Here is a 16,960-nt window from a genome sequence, read left to right as displayed (position 1 = left end):
TTTGATTAGTACATGTTAGTTTCAAATTTCTATAAATAAACTCCTTCATCCCATAACTTTTTTTAATTTGACATTTTAAATTCTTTGTACAAACATTCATCCTCATACCACTCCTGTGATGAAGTAAGTATTATTTGCCCCATTCTGTAGGTGGGGAAACTGAGACAGGGATTAAGTAATTTGCCCAAGGCCACGTAATGAGTTCTCAGCAGAGCTGAGATTAGAACGCCAATTAATGATAACTATGCATACATCTTAAAATGTGTACTGAAAATAATTGCATTCTAACAATTATTTTTTTTTATCTTGGGCTCTTGCTGGCATTTAAATACTGCTTTAAGTGATCTCTTAGGGGATATGAGCTTGGCAGAATTTTGACTTGAATTGCAACTGGTTAGTCAGGAACAATACTTCGTGGTTTAAGCATGTTCATAATGAATTCTAAACTAGTTCAAATGCAGTCTGTGATTTCATGGGTTGAAAGGCTTTCAGCACATGTAATTATCTTCAAATTTATATCTAAAGTACAATTTTCTTCGACTACAGAAAATCACTACCAGTTTAACTTTTAAAAAGCTATTTAGCCTGTTTAATCTTCAGTAACAATAATGAATTGTCACTTACATTTGTAATTGCAGGTTTGATATTAAAGATGAAAATGAAGTTAAGTAAATCAGTTTATTACAAATTTGGAGACGCTTTGTCTAGAAAGGGTGAATTCTGGGAAATAGGATTCCTCAAGTGTGTAGAGAGAGCTTTCAATACAATTGCTTTCCTTCCTTATATTTTATATAACATTTTTAAAGGGTCAGCTTGGTGGTATAGTTGTGTACTGCCTGGTGATGCCATGGCAGCGATCAAAGGTCAGGACCAGAGTTTGTTCTTTGGCAGGAGTTGGAAACTCTGGTGGGTCTCCATGTTTTGATTTTCTGCTGAGCAAGACAATGAGCAGTGGTGCTGTTTAGATCTAGAGGGAGCCATGTGTAGATCTAGAGGGAGCCATGTGTAGAGGAAGGATGTTATAAATTGGCCCTGTACTCCACTGTACAGTTATCAGCCTGTTGTGAATGGATCCTTCTTGGATCCAAGCCAACTAGGTCAGGGCAGAATTTAGTCACTGGTTCTAGCTCTGGAACACTCTTTCTAGGCTCAGATCTCGTCTGATACTCTTCCTTGAGATGTGGAATGCCACCATCCAGCTTCTGTATATCCTGAAACCAGTGTCAGACCTCCCAAGTCACATGCTCCATGAGTTCCACCTAGGTAGGGGGCACTCCAAGCTTACTAGTTTAATCCCTTCAGAGACAGTGTAGTAGGAAAGAAAGGAACGCAAGTTTAGTAAAGGAATTGCTTAACCAAAGTGACTTTACTTTTAAAGCATTCAAGAGTTATAGATCTTTGAAAATAACAAAGTCCAGAGACATGCCATCCCCTAGTCTGAGCTCACCCCTATTTATGAGTCCATGGTTTGTCAGCATCTGAGGCTGGGCAGTCCCTCTTGAAGTTCACATGTGGTGGTGATTGGCCCACTATGGAGAGGATACCATCCGTGGTCTTAAATAGGGCCTCAGACTCTGGGCCATGTGCTCAAAATAAGAAGCTCCAGATCTAACAGTCATGTTTCTGTTCTCCCTCCCACCCTACCTTTGTAGGTCCCATGTAGAAAAATACATTGTTTCATGGGGGTGGGCCAGTAGCTGAGAAATGAAGTGATGGCCCTAGATTGCAGTCTTGATGTATCTCAGTTATAGTCTCTTCGAGGTGTCCTACACCTTTCCTGGGCAGGGTAGCGCTCTGGGATACAATAACTGCCCTGGGGAAAGTTCAGACTTGTGCAGTTACAGTGCTTATATTTCTACAAATAGGACAACACAGAGATCATAATCTGATACCAGCTGACCCCCACCTTGTCACAAATGGTTGCTAGAACCCAAAGCTTTTTGGAGTGTAATGGGGTAAGGCAGGCTCAGAGAATCCACCAAAGTAAAGAGAGACAAGGTGGGTGAGGTAATATCTTTCACTGGACTACTGTTGGTGGGAGAGGCAAGCTTTCTAGCTGTACAGAGTTCTTCAAAAGAAGAAGAATGAATATGTAAAAATTTTGCCATGTTACTCAACTGATCTGCTGCTTGTGTCCTGTCTACTGGCTTCATGATAAAATATGTTTTTACTTTTTTTTTGCTTTTTGGAGTACTGCAGTGCGAAGGGATTGTCAGCTGGGTTCTTTGCTTCTTTGTTTATCAACAGAAGGGTTACTAACTTCCAATAACAGGGCCAACCAGATGCATCACCATTGTGCATCACCATTTGAGGCAGTGAGGTTACATAGGTGTTAGAGGGTATAATTTGGCCAGCAGAATGAAAGATCCAATGCTGAATTTGCTGGGCTGACAGTTAATGTTTTGTATTAAACTGAACATAACCGATGATTTAAAAAAAAATTGGGAGCCATATGTAGTCCTCTTTCAGAGTAGAACCTCTTTTTTAAATATAAAGACCTAAAAATGAACAAATATTTTGAGGGTTACTTTTAACTGCACATTTGTAGACTATTTTTAGTAGTTTGATTTTTAAAAAGTAGTGCAACAGTGTGCTCAATAGTATTTACCTCTTGCACGTGATGAAGAGCTGAGGGGTATCTGTGTGAACAGTGACCTGCTAGTCAGTATTGTGCATAATTTGGGAATATGTATGCAAAATCAGGTTTAAATTCCTACACTGCTAGAAGTTGCAAGTCCTGCCATATGTTGTTCAGGAAGTAATTTTCCACAGATTTGTAAGGTTTCCAATCTTTTCCCAATGATCAAATGCTTATGTTAGCCGAGATGGTCTTAACACATGCATTCCTCACATATTTACCCATGCTAGGTTATGTGTAAAATACATATCTTAAAAATGTGGAGAAGGTCTGTGTAATGTGAAATGTCTTTGTGGAAGTCAAAACTTTGCTTGGTGGATGTTATTCAGGAAGGTGAAATGCCAATTAATGAACTACTTAGCCTTTATGGCTATGATGGTACAGTCCCACTTCCAGAAGAGGAAGATGATGAAGATGACGAGGAAGAGGAGGAAGAGGAAGGAGAAGATGATGAAGATGTTGATAATGACGACAACAGTGGGTGTAGTGGAGAAAACAAAGTAAGTGACTGTATTAATTGGAAATATTTTCCCATTCAGTTGTCTAGTACCCTGTCCTGAAATTCAGAACTAGTTTGCATGCTCCTTCTAGTTTAGTCACTAATAGTACATAAAAGCCCTTCATGGATATGCAAGATGCCAAACCAAAGCAGAACATAAAAACCTGCCATACTGGGTCAGACCAATGGTCCATCTACCCCAGTATCCTGTCTTCTGACAGTGGCCAATGTCAGGTGTTTCAGAAGGAATGAACAGAATGGGCAATCATTGAGTGATCCATCTCCTGTCATTCGCTCCCAGCTTCTGACAGTCAGAGGCTAGGGACACCCAGAGCATGGAGTTGCATCCCTGACCCTCTTGGCTAATAGCCATTGTTGGATCTATCCTCCATGAACTTATCTAGTTCTTTTCTGAACTCCATTATAGTTTTGGCCTTCACAATATCCCTTGGCAATGAGTTTCACAGGTTGACTGTGCATCGTGTGAAGAAGTACTTCCTTTTGTTTGTTTCAAGACTACTGTCTATTAATTTCATTGGATGATCCCCAGTTCTTGTGTTATGTGAATGAGTAAATAACACTTTCTCTACACTAGTCACAATTTTATAGACCTTTATTATATCCCCTCTAGTCATCTCTTTTCCAAGTTGAAAAGTCCCAGTCTTTATCTTTTCTCCTGCTGAAGCTGTTCCATGCCCTTAATCATTTTTGTTGCCCTTCTCTGTACCTGTTTCAATTCTAATGTCACCTTTTTGAGGTGGGATGACCAGAATTGCATATAGTATTCAGAGTATGGGCATAGCATGGATTTATATAGTGGCATTTTGATATTTTCTGTCTTATCTGTTCCTTTCCTAATGGTTTCTAATGTTAGCTTTTTTGACAGCCGCTGCACATTGAGAGTCCAAGATCATTGAGTGGTGACAGCTAATTTTTAGACCCCATGATTTTGTATGTATAGTTCAGATTGTTTTCCAGTTTGCATTATTTTGCATTTAGCAACATTTTGAATTTATCTGATATTTTGTTGCCCAGTCACCTAGTTTTGTGAGATCCCTTTGTAACTCTTCACAGTCTGTTTTCAACTTAACCATCTAGAGTAATTTTGTATTGTCTGCAAATTTTGCCACCTCACTGTTTACCCCTTTTTCTGGTTCATTTATGAATATCTTGAAAATCATTGGTCCCAGGACAGATCCCTGGGGGATCCCACTATTTACCTCTCTCCATTCCAAAAATTGATCATTTATTCCTACCCTTTGTTTTCTGTCTTCTAACCAGTTACTGATCCATGAGAGGACCTTCCCGCTTATTCCAAGCACTTACTTTGCTTCAGAGCGTTCAGTGAGGGACCGTGTCAAAGGCTTTCTGAAAGTCCAAGTACATTATATCACCCATATCCTCATGTCTGTTTGCCCCCTCAAAGAATTCTAGTAGATTGGTGAGGCATGATTTCCCTTGATGAAAGCCATGTTGACTCTCCCCCAGCAAATCATGTTCATCTAGGTATCTGATCATTCTGTTCTTTACTATAGTTTCAACCAATTTGCCTGGTATTGAAGTTAGGCTTACCAGCCTGAAATTGCCAGGATTGCCTCAGGAGTCTTTTTTTAAAAAAACAGGTGTTGCATTAGCTATCCTCCAGTCATCTAGTACAGAAGCTGAAACAGAAATAGTTTGCACTATGTTGGGAGTCAAATCTATTATGAATACTTGCAAGAATACTGTACTCTTAAATACTGCAGAATTGATTTCAAAAGGTCTCCAAATAGAAATGTGGAAGAAGTAACAAGTGGTACACCCTCTTTGCGTAAGAGGTCCACGTGGCACAAACCTGAGTTGGTTTTATCAGAGGGCTGAATTAGGTTTTACTCCCCTCATCCCTCTTGCTTTATATCCAGTTGTAGTTTAAGGATCAACTACTAATGAGCTTTGGCCCTTTTACACATGTTGAACCATAACTGTTGTCTGCCAAGTTTCTTGCAGCTTCCTCTAATACCTAGTCACTGTCAGATCCAGAATAAACTCGTCTAGATGGATCAGCAGTCTGACCCAGTCCAGCAATTTCTATTCTCCTGTGAAAAGCACTTTTACTTGAACTTTGCTCACTTGTTCAGGAGTGAGCTCTAAACATCTACTCCATCCCATAAACCCTTGCTGTAATTCATCTTTATAGCATCCAGAATTGATGCTGAGATCAATTATAAATTGCACAGTGCAGCATTATATACAACAGGATTATAGTCTGCTTTAAAACATAGTGTCTGACTCATCTGAAAACAATCTATTTTATATATTTGAGCATATCACTATGGATATGATGATTTTATTGATCAGGTGTGGTACTGAAACAAAAAGTCATCCCATGATGGTTGCAGATGGCCTGAATTTCTGAAATTAACCATTTTAAATCACTCTTGACTGACATATTAAAGACTGACAGTGATTGTTTCTCTATAATTAATAGTTGAAAATAAATATGATCAAATATTTTGTGAGAATATATCATTATAATCATGGCCTCTTTAAAATGCAGTCCTATGAACTCTTAAGATAAACGAACATCTTTTATTTTAGAAGGCATTTTTCTGCTTGCAGTTCTCCAGACCCTGCGTTTAACTATAGTTGTAATTATTCTGTTTCTGATTTCTTCTATACTGTCATGACATAATTATAACTTGGTCATTGTTGGTGGCCTTTTAAAGCATATAATCTTACAGTATTACAGTTGTAATGTAAAATCCTTTGTATGGTTAATACCAACAGGATTGAGGGAGGTTAGGAAGCTTAGTATGGATTGAAAAAGGAAATATTGTCCATAATATAAATAATGTACTGTTTATTATAGCACTCACAACTGAGGATCTATCTTACCCATTTTATAGATATGGAAACTAAAGAATAGACAGGTTAAGTGACTTGCACAAAGTTGCATGATAGGTGTAAGGGTAATGAGATATAAATATATGGCCAGGATCACCTGTGCCTTTGAGGTTATTTAGCCTTGTTGCTGTTTTGAGAAAGAAACCAGTTTGGTATGATTTATGGATTCTATTAAGATAATGTGAAAGCAAATATAATTTAAATCAACATATTACTGGCTAAATTAATATAATTTTCATAAACAAACAGGATGGAACAATATGATGATTAAATCTAAGGCTACACAGTCTTACAGAGGTTGAATTGATTGATCAAGATATTAATAACATGAAATGGGATCAACAGTTGACCAAATGATCAAATCAACACAGTTAGTCATATCAGGAGATCAATGAAATACATGATGAATCTTTGGTCTACTTTTGATTGCTTTGGTCTAATTTCAGCTCTTGGGTTTAGTATGTGGATGAGGTGTTGGTATCCTGTGATACACAACAGGTCAAACTAGTCAATCTGGTGGTCCCTTCTAGCCGTAAACTCTGACTCTAACCTTACACATACTAACCCATACAGTCAAGGAGGTGCAGTTTTTCTCAGCTTTTGAACTCTTACTACACTCCTTCAAAGCACCGTTAATTGAGTGATGTACTCTATTTACTCCCCTTCTGGCTAACTTATGTACTTTAATACAATGGTGATCAGCAACTCACGATTCCCCTAGTGGGTAGAGTAATTTAATGCTGATACCTTTAAGAATGAAGGGTTACCCTCTGATCTGTCACCTGCTTAGAATTTGAGTTGGTATCTAATTGTGTTCTTTTTAATATAAATTTACATAGTGCTACTACTTAAACATCTACATGCTCTCATACATTCACACGTTAGAAAGGTTAGCCCTCTTACCACAGCAAGAAGTTAGTTATGACACAAACTGTCAGTTCTCTAATTAAATGGTTGCCTTTACTTTTGTCCAGACCTAAGGACACAAGCTAAGGACACAGCTGTTTTTGAGGTCCTGTAATGTAAATCCGATTTAAGATAAAGCAAATTAAAGTTTATACATGCTAGGCCAGACTACAGTAGGTCCTCTTGCCTTACTTGGGTGTTTGGCTGAGCAAAGAATAGAGCTCTTTGACATGAACTCTTATATGTTCGGTCTCTGTTCAAAGTATGAGTGAAATCCTAGCAGCAATTATAATTAAAAGATTAAAATATGTTGTAAAATTCTAACTATACTTCTAAAAATAGGGCTATAGCTAAAATGTCCAAAACCTGGCATTTGCTTACTTCTTAAGGAGCATTAGTGCCTTAAGTCAACCTCAATTTTTTGTTAAAACCTATCAAAGTTCTGACCGTTTGAAAAGTGCATACTGAATAGAGCCCCAACTCCGCAAGCTCTTGTGTGTGGCTAGACCTTCTGTACCCTTGTCAATATTCCATTGACACTTGCATGCCTTGTATCAATGAGGCTCTTGCCCACATGTATCCGTTTACAGGTTTGGAGCCTTTGGATGGAATGCACTGAGTACATGAGCAGCTCTTTAAAGCATGAAAGTTTGTTCTTGTGATTTAAAAGCTCCCCTGTAAAAATTGCCAAATCCGTGCAAGTTGAATAACTCTGAGACAAGAAATTTTTAAGGTTCGGATATTGTACTTAAGGAAACAAACAAAGCCGTAGAAAACCGATTGAGGGTGGGGTGGGCTCTATTTAATGCAACATAGAGGGTGGAAATTTAAAAGGAATGACAGTACATTAAAAGTTCCCATTGAACCATTGAGTTGGCTGTGTTGCATTTGGACTATTTTTGATTTCCCGTTTACTTATTAAACTTGCAGCTTATTTTCTGCTTTGTCATTAAAAGCATACAGGATGTGCATAATGTGTCTGAGATGTTTCAACAAATAAGTTTGAGCAAGTTGCATTAGTTATCTTCACCAAATGCATAAATCAATCCACTAACTCATTTTTTTCAACCCTTCTCATGTAACTTTCTTTAATTCTAATATCTCCCACTATGGTGATTTCATTTCTGTCAAGCATCTGTTCTTTTAATATTTGATCTTTTTACCATTTTTACTTAACTCAGTGATGTTAGAATTGGAGTATGCTGATACGTTCTTCTTGTGGGGTGAAATCTAATTATTGAAGGTTTTTATGATAACCTCACACCTTGAAGAGTAACTTTTTTTGGCTACGTCTACACTACAAGCTAGGGGTGTGATTCCCAGCTCACATACACATACTTAGTGCAGGTATAAATAGTAGCATTTCTGCAGTAGCATGGGCAACAGCACATCTTAGCTGTGCCAAGTACATGCCCTCATGGGGTTCAAGCAGGTTTATACTTGGCACGGCTGAGCCATGCTGCTGCTGTCTGTGCTGCTGTGGCTACGCTACTATTTTTTACTCATGCCCGCTCTCTGTATGTGTATGCGAGCTGGGAATCTCACCCCTAGCTTGTAATGTAGATGTAGCCTTCCACGTGACTAGAAATGGTTATCCAGTGTTTCCTAATCCTGATATTAAAAAAAAATCCAAAATTCTGGGGGAATGGTTTTAAAGATAGGGGTGTACTTTAAGAGCAAGAGAGCTGTAAAGAACTCTATGCCTTTATAATTTCCAATTTTTTTTAGCTTATTGTGCATAACTTACTCCATCAAACAAAAAAAACCTCACTACTTAAAAGTGAAGGGAATTTTTACCATTCAGTGTTTGTCTGTAGATTCACTGACACATTTTGAGTGCCCAGTATGAGAATTTTGTGAAAAGCTAGTGGTTTACATGAATTAGCTTGTGAAATTGACCTATCCCTTGGTTCTAAGATCCACAAGCTGCATATCCTTACAAACAGCTTAACAAAAAATTAGGTGTGTACACCCGGAATTGCTCCTAGCGAAACATAGAATTACTCAGTAATAGAAATCCAACATATCCCCATCCTATACCAAAGCGTGATTAAGTATAGGATAGTTCACACAAGTGTGACAATACTTATTGTTGCTCATGGTATTAAACTTTAACCCTAAATTTCCATGTTGGAAAAACTAGATACAGTGTTTAATTCTGGTTAGCTCATCTAAGACTTAATGTTAAACCTGACCTGCTTAAAATATGTTCTCAAAATCTATACCAATACTGTGTAATGCATCTAATCAATCTCTGTGGCTGTCCACAGCCAGTACCTGTCATTCGTAACACTACAACCTGTAGTTTATTATGTGTACAACATCCTCTTCTGTTTGAAATTTCTGGAAATATAAATAAAATGTTATAAAAAAAGAGAGATGATTATCTCTAATGCAGAAGGTTTAAACGGTCTCCTGTTTGCTTTATTGTATTTAAGGAGGAGACCATAAAGGATTCATCAGGTCAGGAGGATGAGACACAGTCCTCCAATGATGACCCAGCACCATCTGTTGCTTCTCAAGATCCACAGGAGATAATTCACCCACGTCGATGTAAATATTTTGATACAAGTATGTGCTGTTCAGTACTATGCACCATCATCTAAATTGTCATAACTTTATTAAGATCTAGAATTAATGAAATATTGAGTTACTAAAAAATATCTAAGTCTTACTACTTATGAGTGTTTGTCAGATCTCTTTTCTTCTCCCACTGCTGTTCTTTATTATCAAGTCACTTCAACATAGCTGCTACTCTGAAACCTGAAATTAAACATAGTTCTTTGTTGTCCCCGGTCCTTAACATATGATAAAGCCTCTCTTTTTTTTTTTTTTTACAAATCATGGACTTTGTATTGGTTTTATTAAAGGAAAAGTGTAGGATTAAATCTGGTGCATGCTTGAAAGGAAAAGCAAAACCTAAGGCCAGTGAAATGCTTTCAATAACTTCTTAACATTTCAGTGGAAACGTAGTCCCCAGTCCTGCACATAGGTCCACGTGGACATGCCTCTACATCTCTGCAAAGCTCCTTTGCCATCCACTTGGAGCCCCAGTGACTACAGTGGTCTTCCCATGTGGACCAACTTGAAGGATCAGTGCAAATATTCCCTGCAGTGTTTGTAACCTTGCATTGCGGTATTGCTCAGCTGTAGCATTTCCCCAGCTGTGGTCTGTGGAGCACTGCTGATGGTCCAAGAAGAGTTGGCTGGCTGCAGGGTGCTGGCTCACCTCCATATTTTCAGTTGCTAATTCACCCTAAAAAGACAATAAAAATATTGTTTTCTTTATATAAATATTCCAAGTAAGCAGTTGCTGTAGTTGCTACATGGAAACTAAATTATAAATGGGAGAGGTGCAGGTCCACAAGATAATATCCCTTAAGTTGTGGTCTGCTCCATGAAAAACTTTTTGAGAACCTTCATGCTAGTGAGTGAGAACTAGAAAATGAAATTGACAAGAAACAAAAGTAAAACTTTTTTATTGTCTAATCTCAGTAATAGAAAAATGAATAAAAATAAACTAAAATAGATTTAAAATATTTCAGGTTTTAATAAACTGAGGTGGGAATAGCAACACAGAAGGAAATTTTCTTTTAAAATATTTATCTTGACAACGTCATTTTCAGTGTTACCATTTCCCTGCTCCATACTTCCCCTCTTTGATCATGTCTCTGTTTCTTAGATGTGCTTAAAATTCACTATTGCAGCCACTTGGAACTGCTGATCTAGTGTTATGTAACCCTCACTGCTGTTGCAATAACACTTAGCTGGGTCTCAAACCTGCATTCTCCTAATGAGTAGCATCTGATATTACCAGCCAAGTCATTTGGACAACCAAATATTTCACTGTGTGGGGTAGCCATTTATACCAGAGGAAGGTAAAATGTATCATTCCTGGTATTTGGAGTCTTAGACCTATATGTTTACAACAAACATTATCACTTTATAGTTAAAGGTTGCTTATAGCTCCGTATACCCAGTGGTTTAAAATAAAGGAAATTAACATTTAAAATTCTTCACATCTACATCACTAGTTAAGTCATTGGAAATGTCATTTTTCAAGTTTATTGTTTGGATTTGTGGTAGCACCTAGGAGTCTGTCATGAATCAGGACTTGTGCTAGGCACACAATAAACACGGCAGAAAAAGACAACCCTTGCTCCAAAGAGCTTACAGTCAAAGTAACATTCTCCTTTTCATGTATATCTAACACAGATGTCCTAGGTTAGCTTTTGGTTCCTCTGCCAATGTTTAACAGAATGCTGATTTGCATTTAATAAAAGGGTCTGTCTTTCTACTACCTGATCCTCACCTGCTGACATTATTGTGGCTACTTTCAATACCATGCAAATGATAGTCCCTATTACAGACGGTTATCCGACATTCCTTAGAGACGCACATCCTGACTTAAGGACTCCTAAATGTTAAATTCACTATAGCAAATGCAAGTACCGAATGTCACAGGTATTAAGCAATCTGCTTTCTCAGTGCACTACTCGTGGATAGCTGAGCTGAGTGTGCTGTGAAGTCCAGTATTTTTAAATGTCATTGTGCCTGAGCATGTAACAGCTGGATTTGGAGTGACCCACATATTGTGTTCTAGTGTACAAACAGTTCAACAGAGGCTGGTAGTGGTGCCAGTGTTGCTCTAAGGATGAGGAAAGACGGTGATGGATGCAGGATCTGAAATGAAATGAGGGTGACTAGCCCAACAGCCTGCCAGTTCTGTTGAAAGTAAGGAGAACCTGTTTCAGTATAATCATTGAAGACACTGGCATGCTTGCAGAAAACAACTGTACCTGACCAATTGGAATGTTGTCAGCCTATACAAGTAGAGTTGGATGAAGGGGAATAAAGTCTTATGGTGGGGCCCAAAAATGGATAGACTGTTTACTTATTTGCATCTTAAAAACTTACAACCTTCTTCCTGTTTGCTGTCTTTCCAATTAACAGGATATTTAACCACTCTGGGTAAGCACATTAGCTGATTCTTTTTTTTCTTCTAAGGCACAATGGGATGCCTTTCAACTGGAAGACAGACCAAGTTGTGGTGGTCTCCCGTTTTGCTCCTCAGTGAGATCCCAGCCATATGTTCATTCACAGAAAGGTGGTTGTGACGTCACAACTAAAGATCCAAATAGCCAGCGAGCAATGGCTTTGAGCAATCTGTCTCCAAGACATACTTTACTGGAATATAATGTTGGCCTGAACAGGGTTTATGGTAGTACTTCCCATGTAAATAATGTCTGAAAAATTTCTTGTAGATAGTGAAATAGAAGAAGAATCTGAGGAAGATGAAGATTATATTCCTTCAGAAGACTGGAAAAAGGTAAACATTTAAGGACTTGCTATTAAGGATATATCTTTATTAAGTGTGCTATGAAATGCAGTGTACTGTTGGTTATTCCAGGCATAAGTGGGTATTGTAGTCTATCAGCAGAAGGAAACAAGAAATAAGAGTTCAGTGGAATTAGTTCCTATAAACAGGCTCCTTTTTGCTAATTTTCAGTTTATCCAGAAGGTGGAAAAGATTGTCTGACTTAACTAAAACCACCAGGTAGTCATCTTTAGCTTGTTTTCAATAAATCATTTCATAATTTGCGGGTAAAATACAAATGCTGCCAAGTTAAGAGTTTTTTTTAAATTTTGCTTTCTCTTCACTGTCTGTTTTCTGAAGTTCATGGTGATTTCCACTCCCTTCAGGTACAAGAACCGCTTTGCATAGGAGTAGCCTCCATTTTTGAGATTTCCCCCATTCTGACTTCCTTGCCTCTGCTTAGGGGTTTCCCTCAAAAACCTCTGTCAGTTACAGGACAAGCTGCATCTCTGTCCCCTCTCAGGTCTCTGAATGCACCCCTTCAGGTGTCAGGCCTTTTGCCTTTACTTTTCCAGGGGTGAAATCACACTTTTAGCCAACTCCTAGGCCAGGCCCTGGGCTATAGTACCTTGTGTATCAACTGTGCTTAGCCCAGTAGGTCTGATTGGGTTTGATACCTGCAGTTCTTTTGCGGAGTTTGGTCCCTTTTTACCAGTGATCAGTCTTCTCAAACCAAAGTGTTGTTTAATCTTAGAAGTAGGAATAAAGCATAATATGAGAGGAAGGATTTTAAAACCGTCTACATGCTGGTTTCTTATTTAAAGATCTACCATCTGGTGATGGTGACCCAGGGAGGCCTACCTCTTCAGATGTCCCATGGGGGGTGGAGAGGGGTGTCAGTAACAAACAGCTTCTTGGCAACAACTTCCCTGATCTGGACACAGTAGTCTTTTTGATCTACTGGCCCCCAACTTTGTCCCTGTAACTTTGGCTGTAATCTGGAGGTAGGATCTTCACAGTTATAGCTCAGGCCTTGTGTTTTAACCATGCTGAAGTGTTTACTGAGAAATAGTATATCTTGAGCTATTGTTTCACTTCCTGCTCGTATTTTTTAGCAGCCTGCTATTGAACTAAACCGACATATTCTTACTGTGAAATCACGATAACCATGTCACATACAGTATTCATACATTATCACGGAGCAGCTCCATATCCATCAGTCTCCATCTGACCGATCAGGAGAATGTAATTTCATTTAGTGAAATAAATTCTGTGATTTAAGTGAGAAATCACACTGAAGTAATTGCCATCTTTGTTCTAATTCTCATTACACCTGGGGTGCGTTAATATAACTCAAGCATTATATGAAGTACATGTAACTGTTTTTAATATCAATAAGTAGATGTAAAAGAATGTGTATTTACTTTTCTTTTTCCTCTGCCAATTATGCCACGTAAAGTAAAAACCATAATACATTTCTGCACGATGTGAAAGGTTTTTAATTCCCAAAATAGAGGAAAAGGGTTGAAGTTTAAGTTTTAACTCATGACTTTGAGCTTTATAGATTATCTATCTGCTTCCTCTCCTGCTCTGTCCAACAATTAAAAATGAACAGCTTTAATATTAATGTATGTTTCTTTTAATACCCTCTCAAAGCCTCATAGACAAAAAGTACATTTCCATATTGTTTTTTTTTTTAAATTCCGATTAGTTTTTGTCCCATGTTTTGTAGGTTATTGGTGGCAGGATTTTTAGTGCTTAAAAGGATATTGTCACTCTGTCATTCTATAGAAAACAAATAAGATTGTCAAGTGCATTATCTACATTTTTTTTTTTTTAACAGGAAATTATGGTGGGTTCTATGTTTCAAGCTGAAATTCCAGCTGGCATATGCAAATACAAGGAGAATGAGAAAGGTGAGCTTTGACGCTATCAACATTTCTGAAATGATTTGTTAGAGTTTCTGTACTAAAGCTTGAGGGTGGATTTCAGGCAAGATATCTTAGGAAAAATTAAAAACTATTAATTGATGTGATTTGCACAATAAGACAATTTATTCGGTCATGCAGATATGCCTGTATTTGAAACTGTTTACACTGTGTTAGGGTTGGCATTTGACTGGTCCAAAATAATTGGGCATTTGACCAGTCAAAAATTGTCAGATGTGGTCAAATAATTCAAAGTGCTAATTTATTAGAACAGTAACAATTGTTCGTGGTCTTCAATAGGCTGAGCCTTAGATACCTGTGCCTAATTACAAACCAGTTACTTAACTGAGTTATTTTAACTCAGAAAAATGCTAAACCCAATTAAATGAAGCTCTAAAAAGTGAAAGAATGGTACCAGGATGCAATCAACAAGATGGTAGGTCACTGCCTACATCAGGGCTTTCTTGGTGGAATATTTGGCAGTATTAGACTATATAGCCTCATAACAGGCCATCAATTGACTGGCTTGCCAAGCCTTCACGTTTCACTGGGGGAGTTCTGAGGAGTTGGATAGAAAGGAAGGAAAGAATTTACTTCTGCGGTTCAAAGTTTGCTTGTTGAGCCCTCTTTTATTCAGCTAACAAATACAGTGTGCTGACTATTACTAGTCCTTTTTAAGTATTGTTTGGCATACTTTGTTGGAAACAATTGTATATAATATTTGAGAAATTTTATACGTTGGTGTAATTTAGTTATAGTATATATGTTAGAGGCGACAGCGTTAAGATGGCACATGTAACTTTGACTTTGGCATTCCCTGATTTGAATGCTTAATTATTCAACCTTAAAATTCTCTTAATCTACTTTTATGGCTTTTTTTTAAAAAAAGCTTGAGAAATATCCTAATCTAGGACGCTTTGTCTATACCACCAAATCCTCTGTCCTAGGCAGACCTTGTAAGATGAATGTTCTGTGAAACTTAGGAGCTTTGTATTTCTCCTTCTTGTAAAGCAACTGCTTTTGTAACCCCCGTGCTCACCAGAACAGAGCCCTTACTCCAACAGAATGAGTTCTGCAGAGCAGGTATCTGCCCCCGCTGTAGACCTACTGAGAAGCACAAGAAGCAAGCTTCCATCCTGTGTTCCTTAATAGGTCCATAGCTAAGGTGATTCCTGCCCAGCTTGTGCACCCTGGTGATGTGATAGTCAGAAGAGCTTGAGGAGAGGGAACTTGAGTCTCCCAGGATATGGAACAGTCATAGAAATTGAAACCAGAGCAAACTTAGATGTGCATACAAATGCAGCTCGTTTTTCTTTAACTTCATGACCTTAGCAAGAACAGTCCATGGAAAAAGATTTGTGTACCCTTATGTGATTTATATTCAGAGACTTTTTGAGATGGCGGATCTTTCTTTGCTTGAATTTAAAAAAATCAAAAATCGGGCAGAGATTAAGTCCAAAACATTCCAGCTCGATAAGTTGAAAGTTCCAAATGAATGAATCTGGGTTTAAAATGGAAGCCACAATGCATCCCTAGCTATAATGGTGTGGTGGTTGCTTTTGCTATTAAAAAAATGTCACTTGGAGGAATAAATCTATTTTAAATATGAATGCACTAAATGATAAAGTATGTGCCACTAGCTGTGGAGAAACTACTTTTGGTGCTCCTTTCTTTATCTGGTAGGTATCTTAACATAGAGCTTGAACTCTGTATTTCTCTGAAATTCAACAAGGTATGCTTGTAATTTGCTGCTGATTCATCCATTCTTATTAGTTTACTGTACTGTAAATGACTTGTGGCCTCCTACAATAAAAATATACAGCTGGTTTATGTACAGCAGAAGCCTACAAAAACCAGCTTTTCATGGCCTTGCATCCAGTCACTGGTTTGAGAACAGAAAGTATGCGTCATGGACACAGACTTGGGGAGGGGGGTGAAGTTTCACTAAATTGTTATTACACTAGTGCTGGTATAATTTTTGTTCTGTACTTTTTCCTTCCCCACCCACTGTATTTTTGGATTAAACCTTTATTCACAGGCCTCAAATTGGACTAGTGTTGATGTTTACAATGGAAAGATAAATTAGGCTGACAATATGCAACAATACCCTTTGGCTCTCAGTTGATGAGATCTTGTTCTTCAAGTATAACTTATAATGTACTGCTAATATAAACATTTGTATTTTTGGGTAGAATTACATTATTGTGAACATCTAGGAAATTTAGCACTTGGCTGAACATAGTAGCTTAATGACTTACTCTGTTTCCATGAAGATTTTCATAACAAATGCAGTTTTGGTATAATTTATTCTTTGAACTCTGCCTGTATGGATTTCCAGTCTGAGTGATGCGTATACCTTGGTACATAAGCACTGCAGCTTACATTTTGGCAGTTTTTTATACCTTTAGTTCTTGGGTCCCTTTCCTGTTTGGAAATACAGGCCAAGTTTGCTACCTTTAAGACAGGTCCCTCCTGTGACTGCACAATGTCTGTGGAGGATGAACACACTAGTCACCTATTTTCTCTCAGGCAGATGGATATTTATAAATTATCTTTTTGTAGGGCCTTTATTAACTGTACCCACTGAAACTGAGTCTACAAGTTCCACCTCCTTGAAGTGATTATGCAGGCCTCATCTCCTCTCCTTCCCCCTCCCCACACATGTCACATTCTCTGTGGATATCCCAATCCAATTTTATTGACTCCTGTGTTGTTAATTGAAAGAGTTTATACCTAGTTACTCTGCATCTGTGTCTCGTAAGGCAAGCACTTGTGCACTGAGCTGAGCA

General features: G+C 38.0%; 1 protein-coding gene across 5 annotated transcripts in view; it reads left to right on the top strand.

Moving 5' to 3' along the window:
- The window catches only part of MIER1 (MIER1 transcriptional regulator), a 54,002-nt gene that overhangs the window by 20,948 nt on the left and 16,094 nt on the right, over nucleotides 1–16,960 (top strand). For 4 of the 5 annotated variants that reach the window (XM_077823451.1, XM_077823449.1, XM_077823448.1 and 1 more), the window contains 4 exons: nucleotides 2,968–3,138; nucleotides 9,365–9,497; nucleotides 12,191–12,255; nucleotides 14,087–14,159. In XM_077823451.1, the coding sequence (XP_077679577.1) occupies nucleotides 2,968–3,138; nucleotides 9,365–9,497; nucleotides 12,191–12,255; nucleotides 14,087–14,159 (442 nt within the window). The remainder of the gene's footprint in view (nucleotides 1–2,967; nucleotides 3,139–9,364; nucleotides 9,498–12,190; nucleotides 12,256–14,086; nucleotides 14,160–16,960) is intronic. The other variant, XM_077823452.1, reaches the window with a different exon arrangement.

The sequence above is a fragment of the Eretmochelys imbricata genome, chromosome 8 (assembly GCF_965152235.1).
Source record: "Eretmochelys imbricata isolate rEreImb1 chromosome 8, rEreImb1.hap1, whole genome shotgun sequence".
Taxonomy (NCBI): Eukaryota; Metazoa; Chordata; order Testudines; family Cheloniidae; genus Eretmochelys; species Eretmochelys imbricata.
Note: the sequence above shows the minus strand (reverse complement) of the source record. Positions and strands in the feature narration are given on the sequence as shown.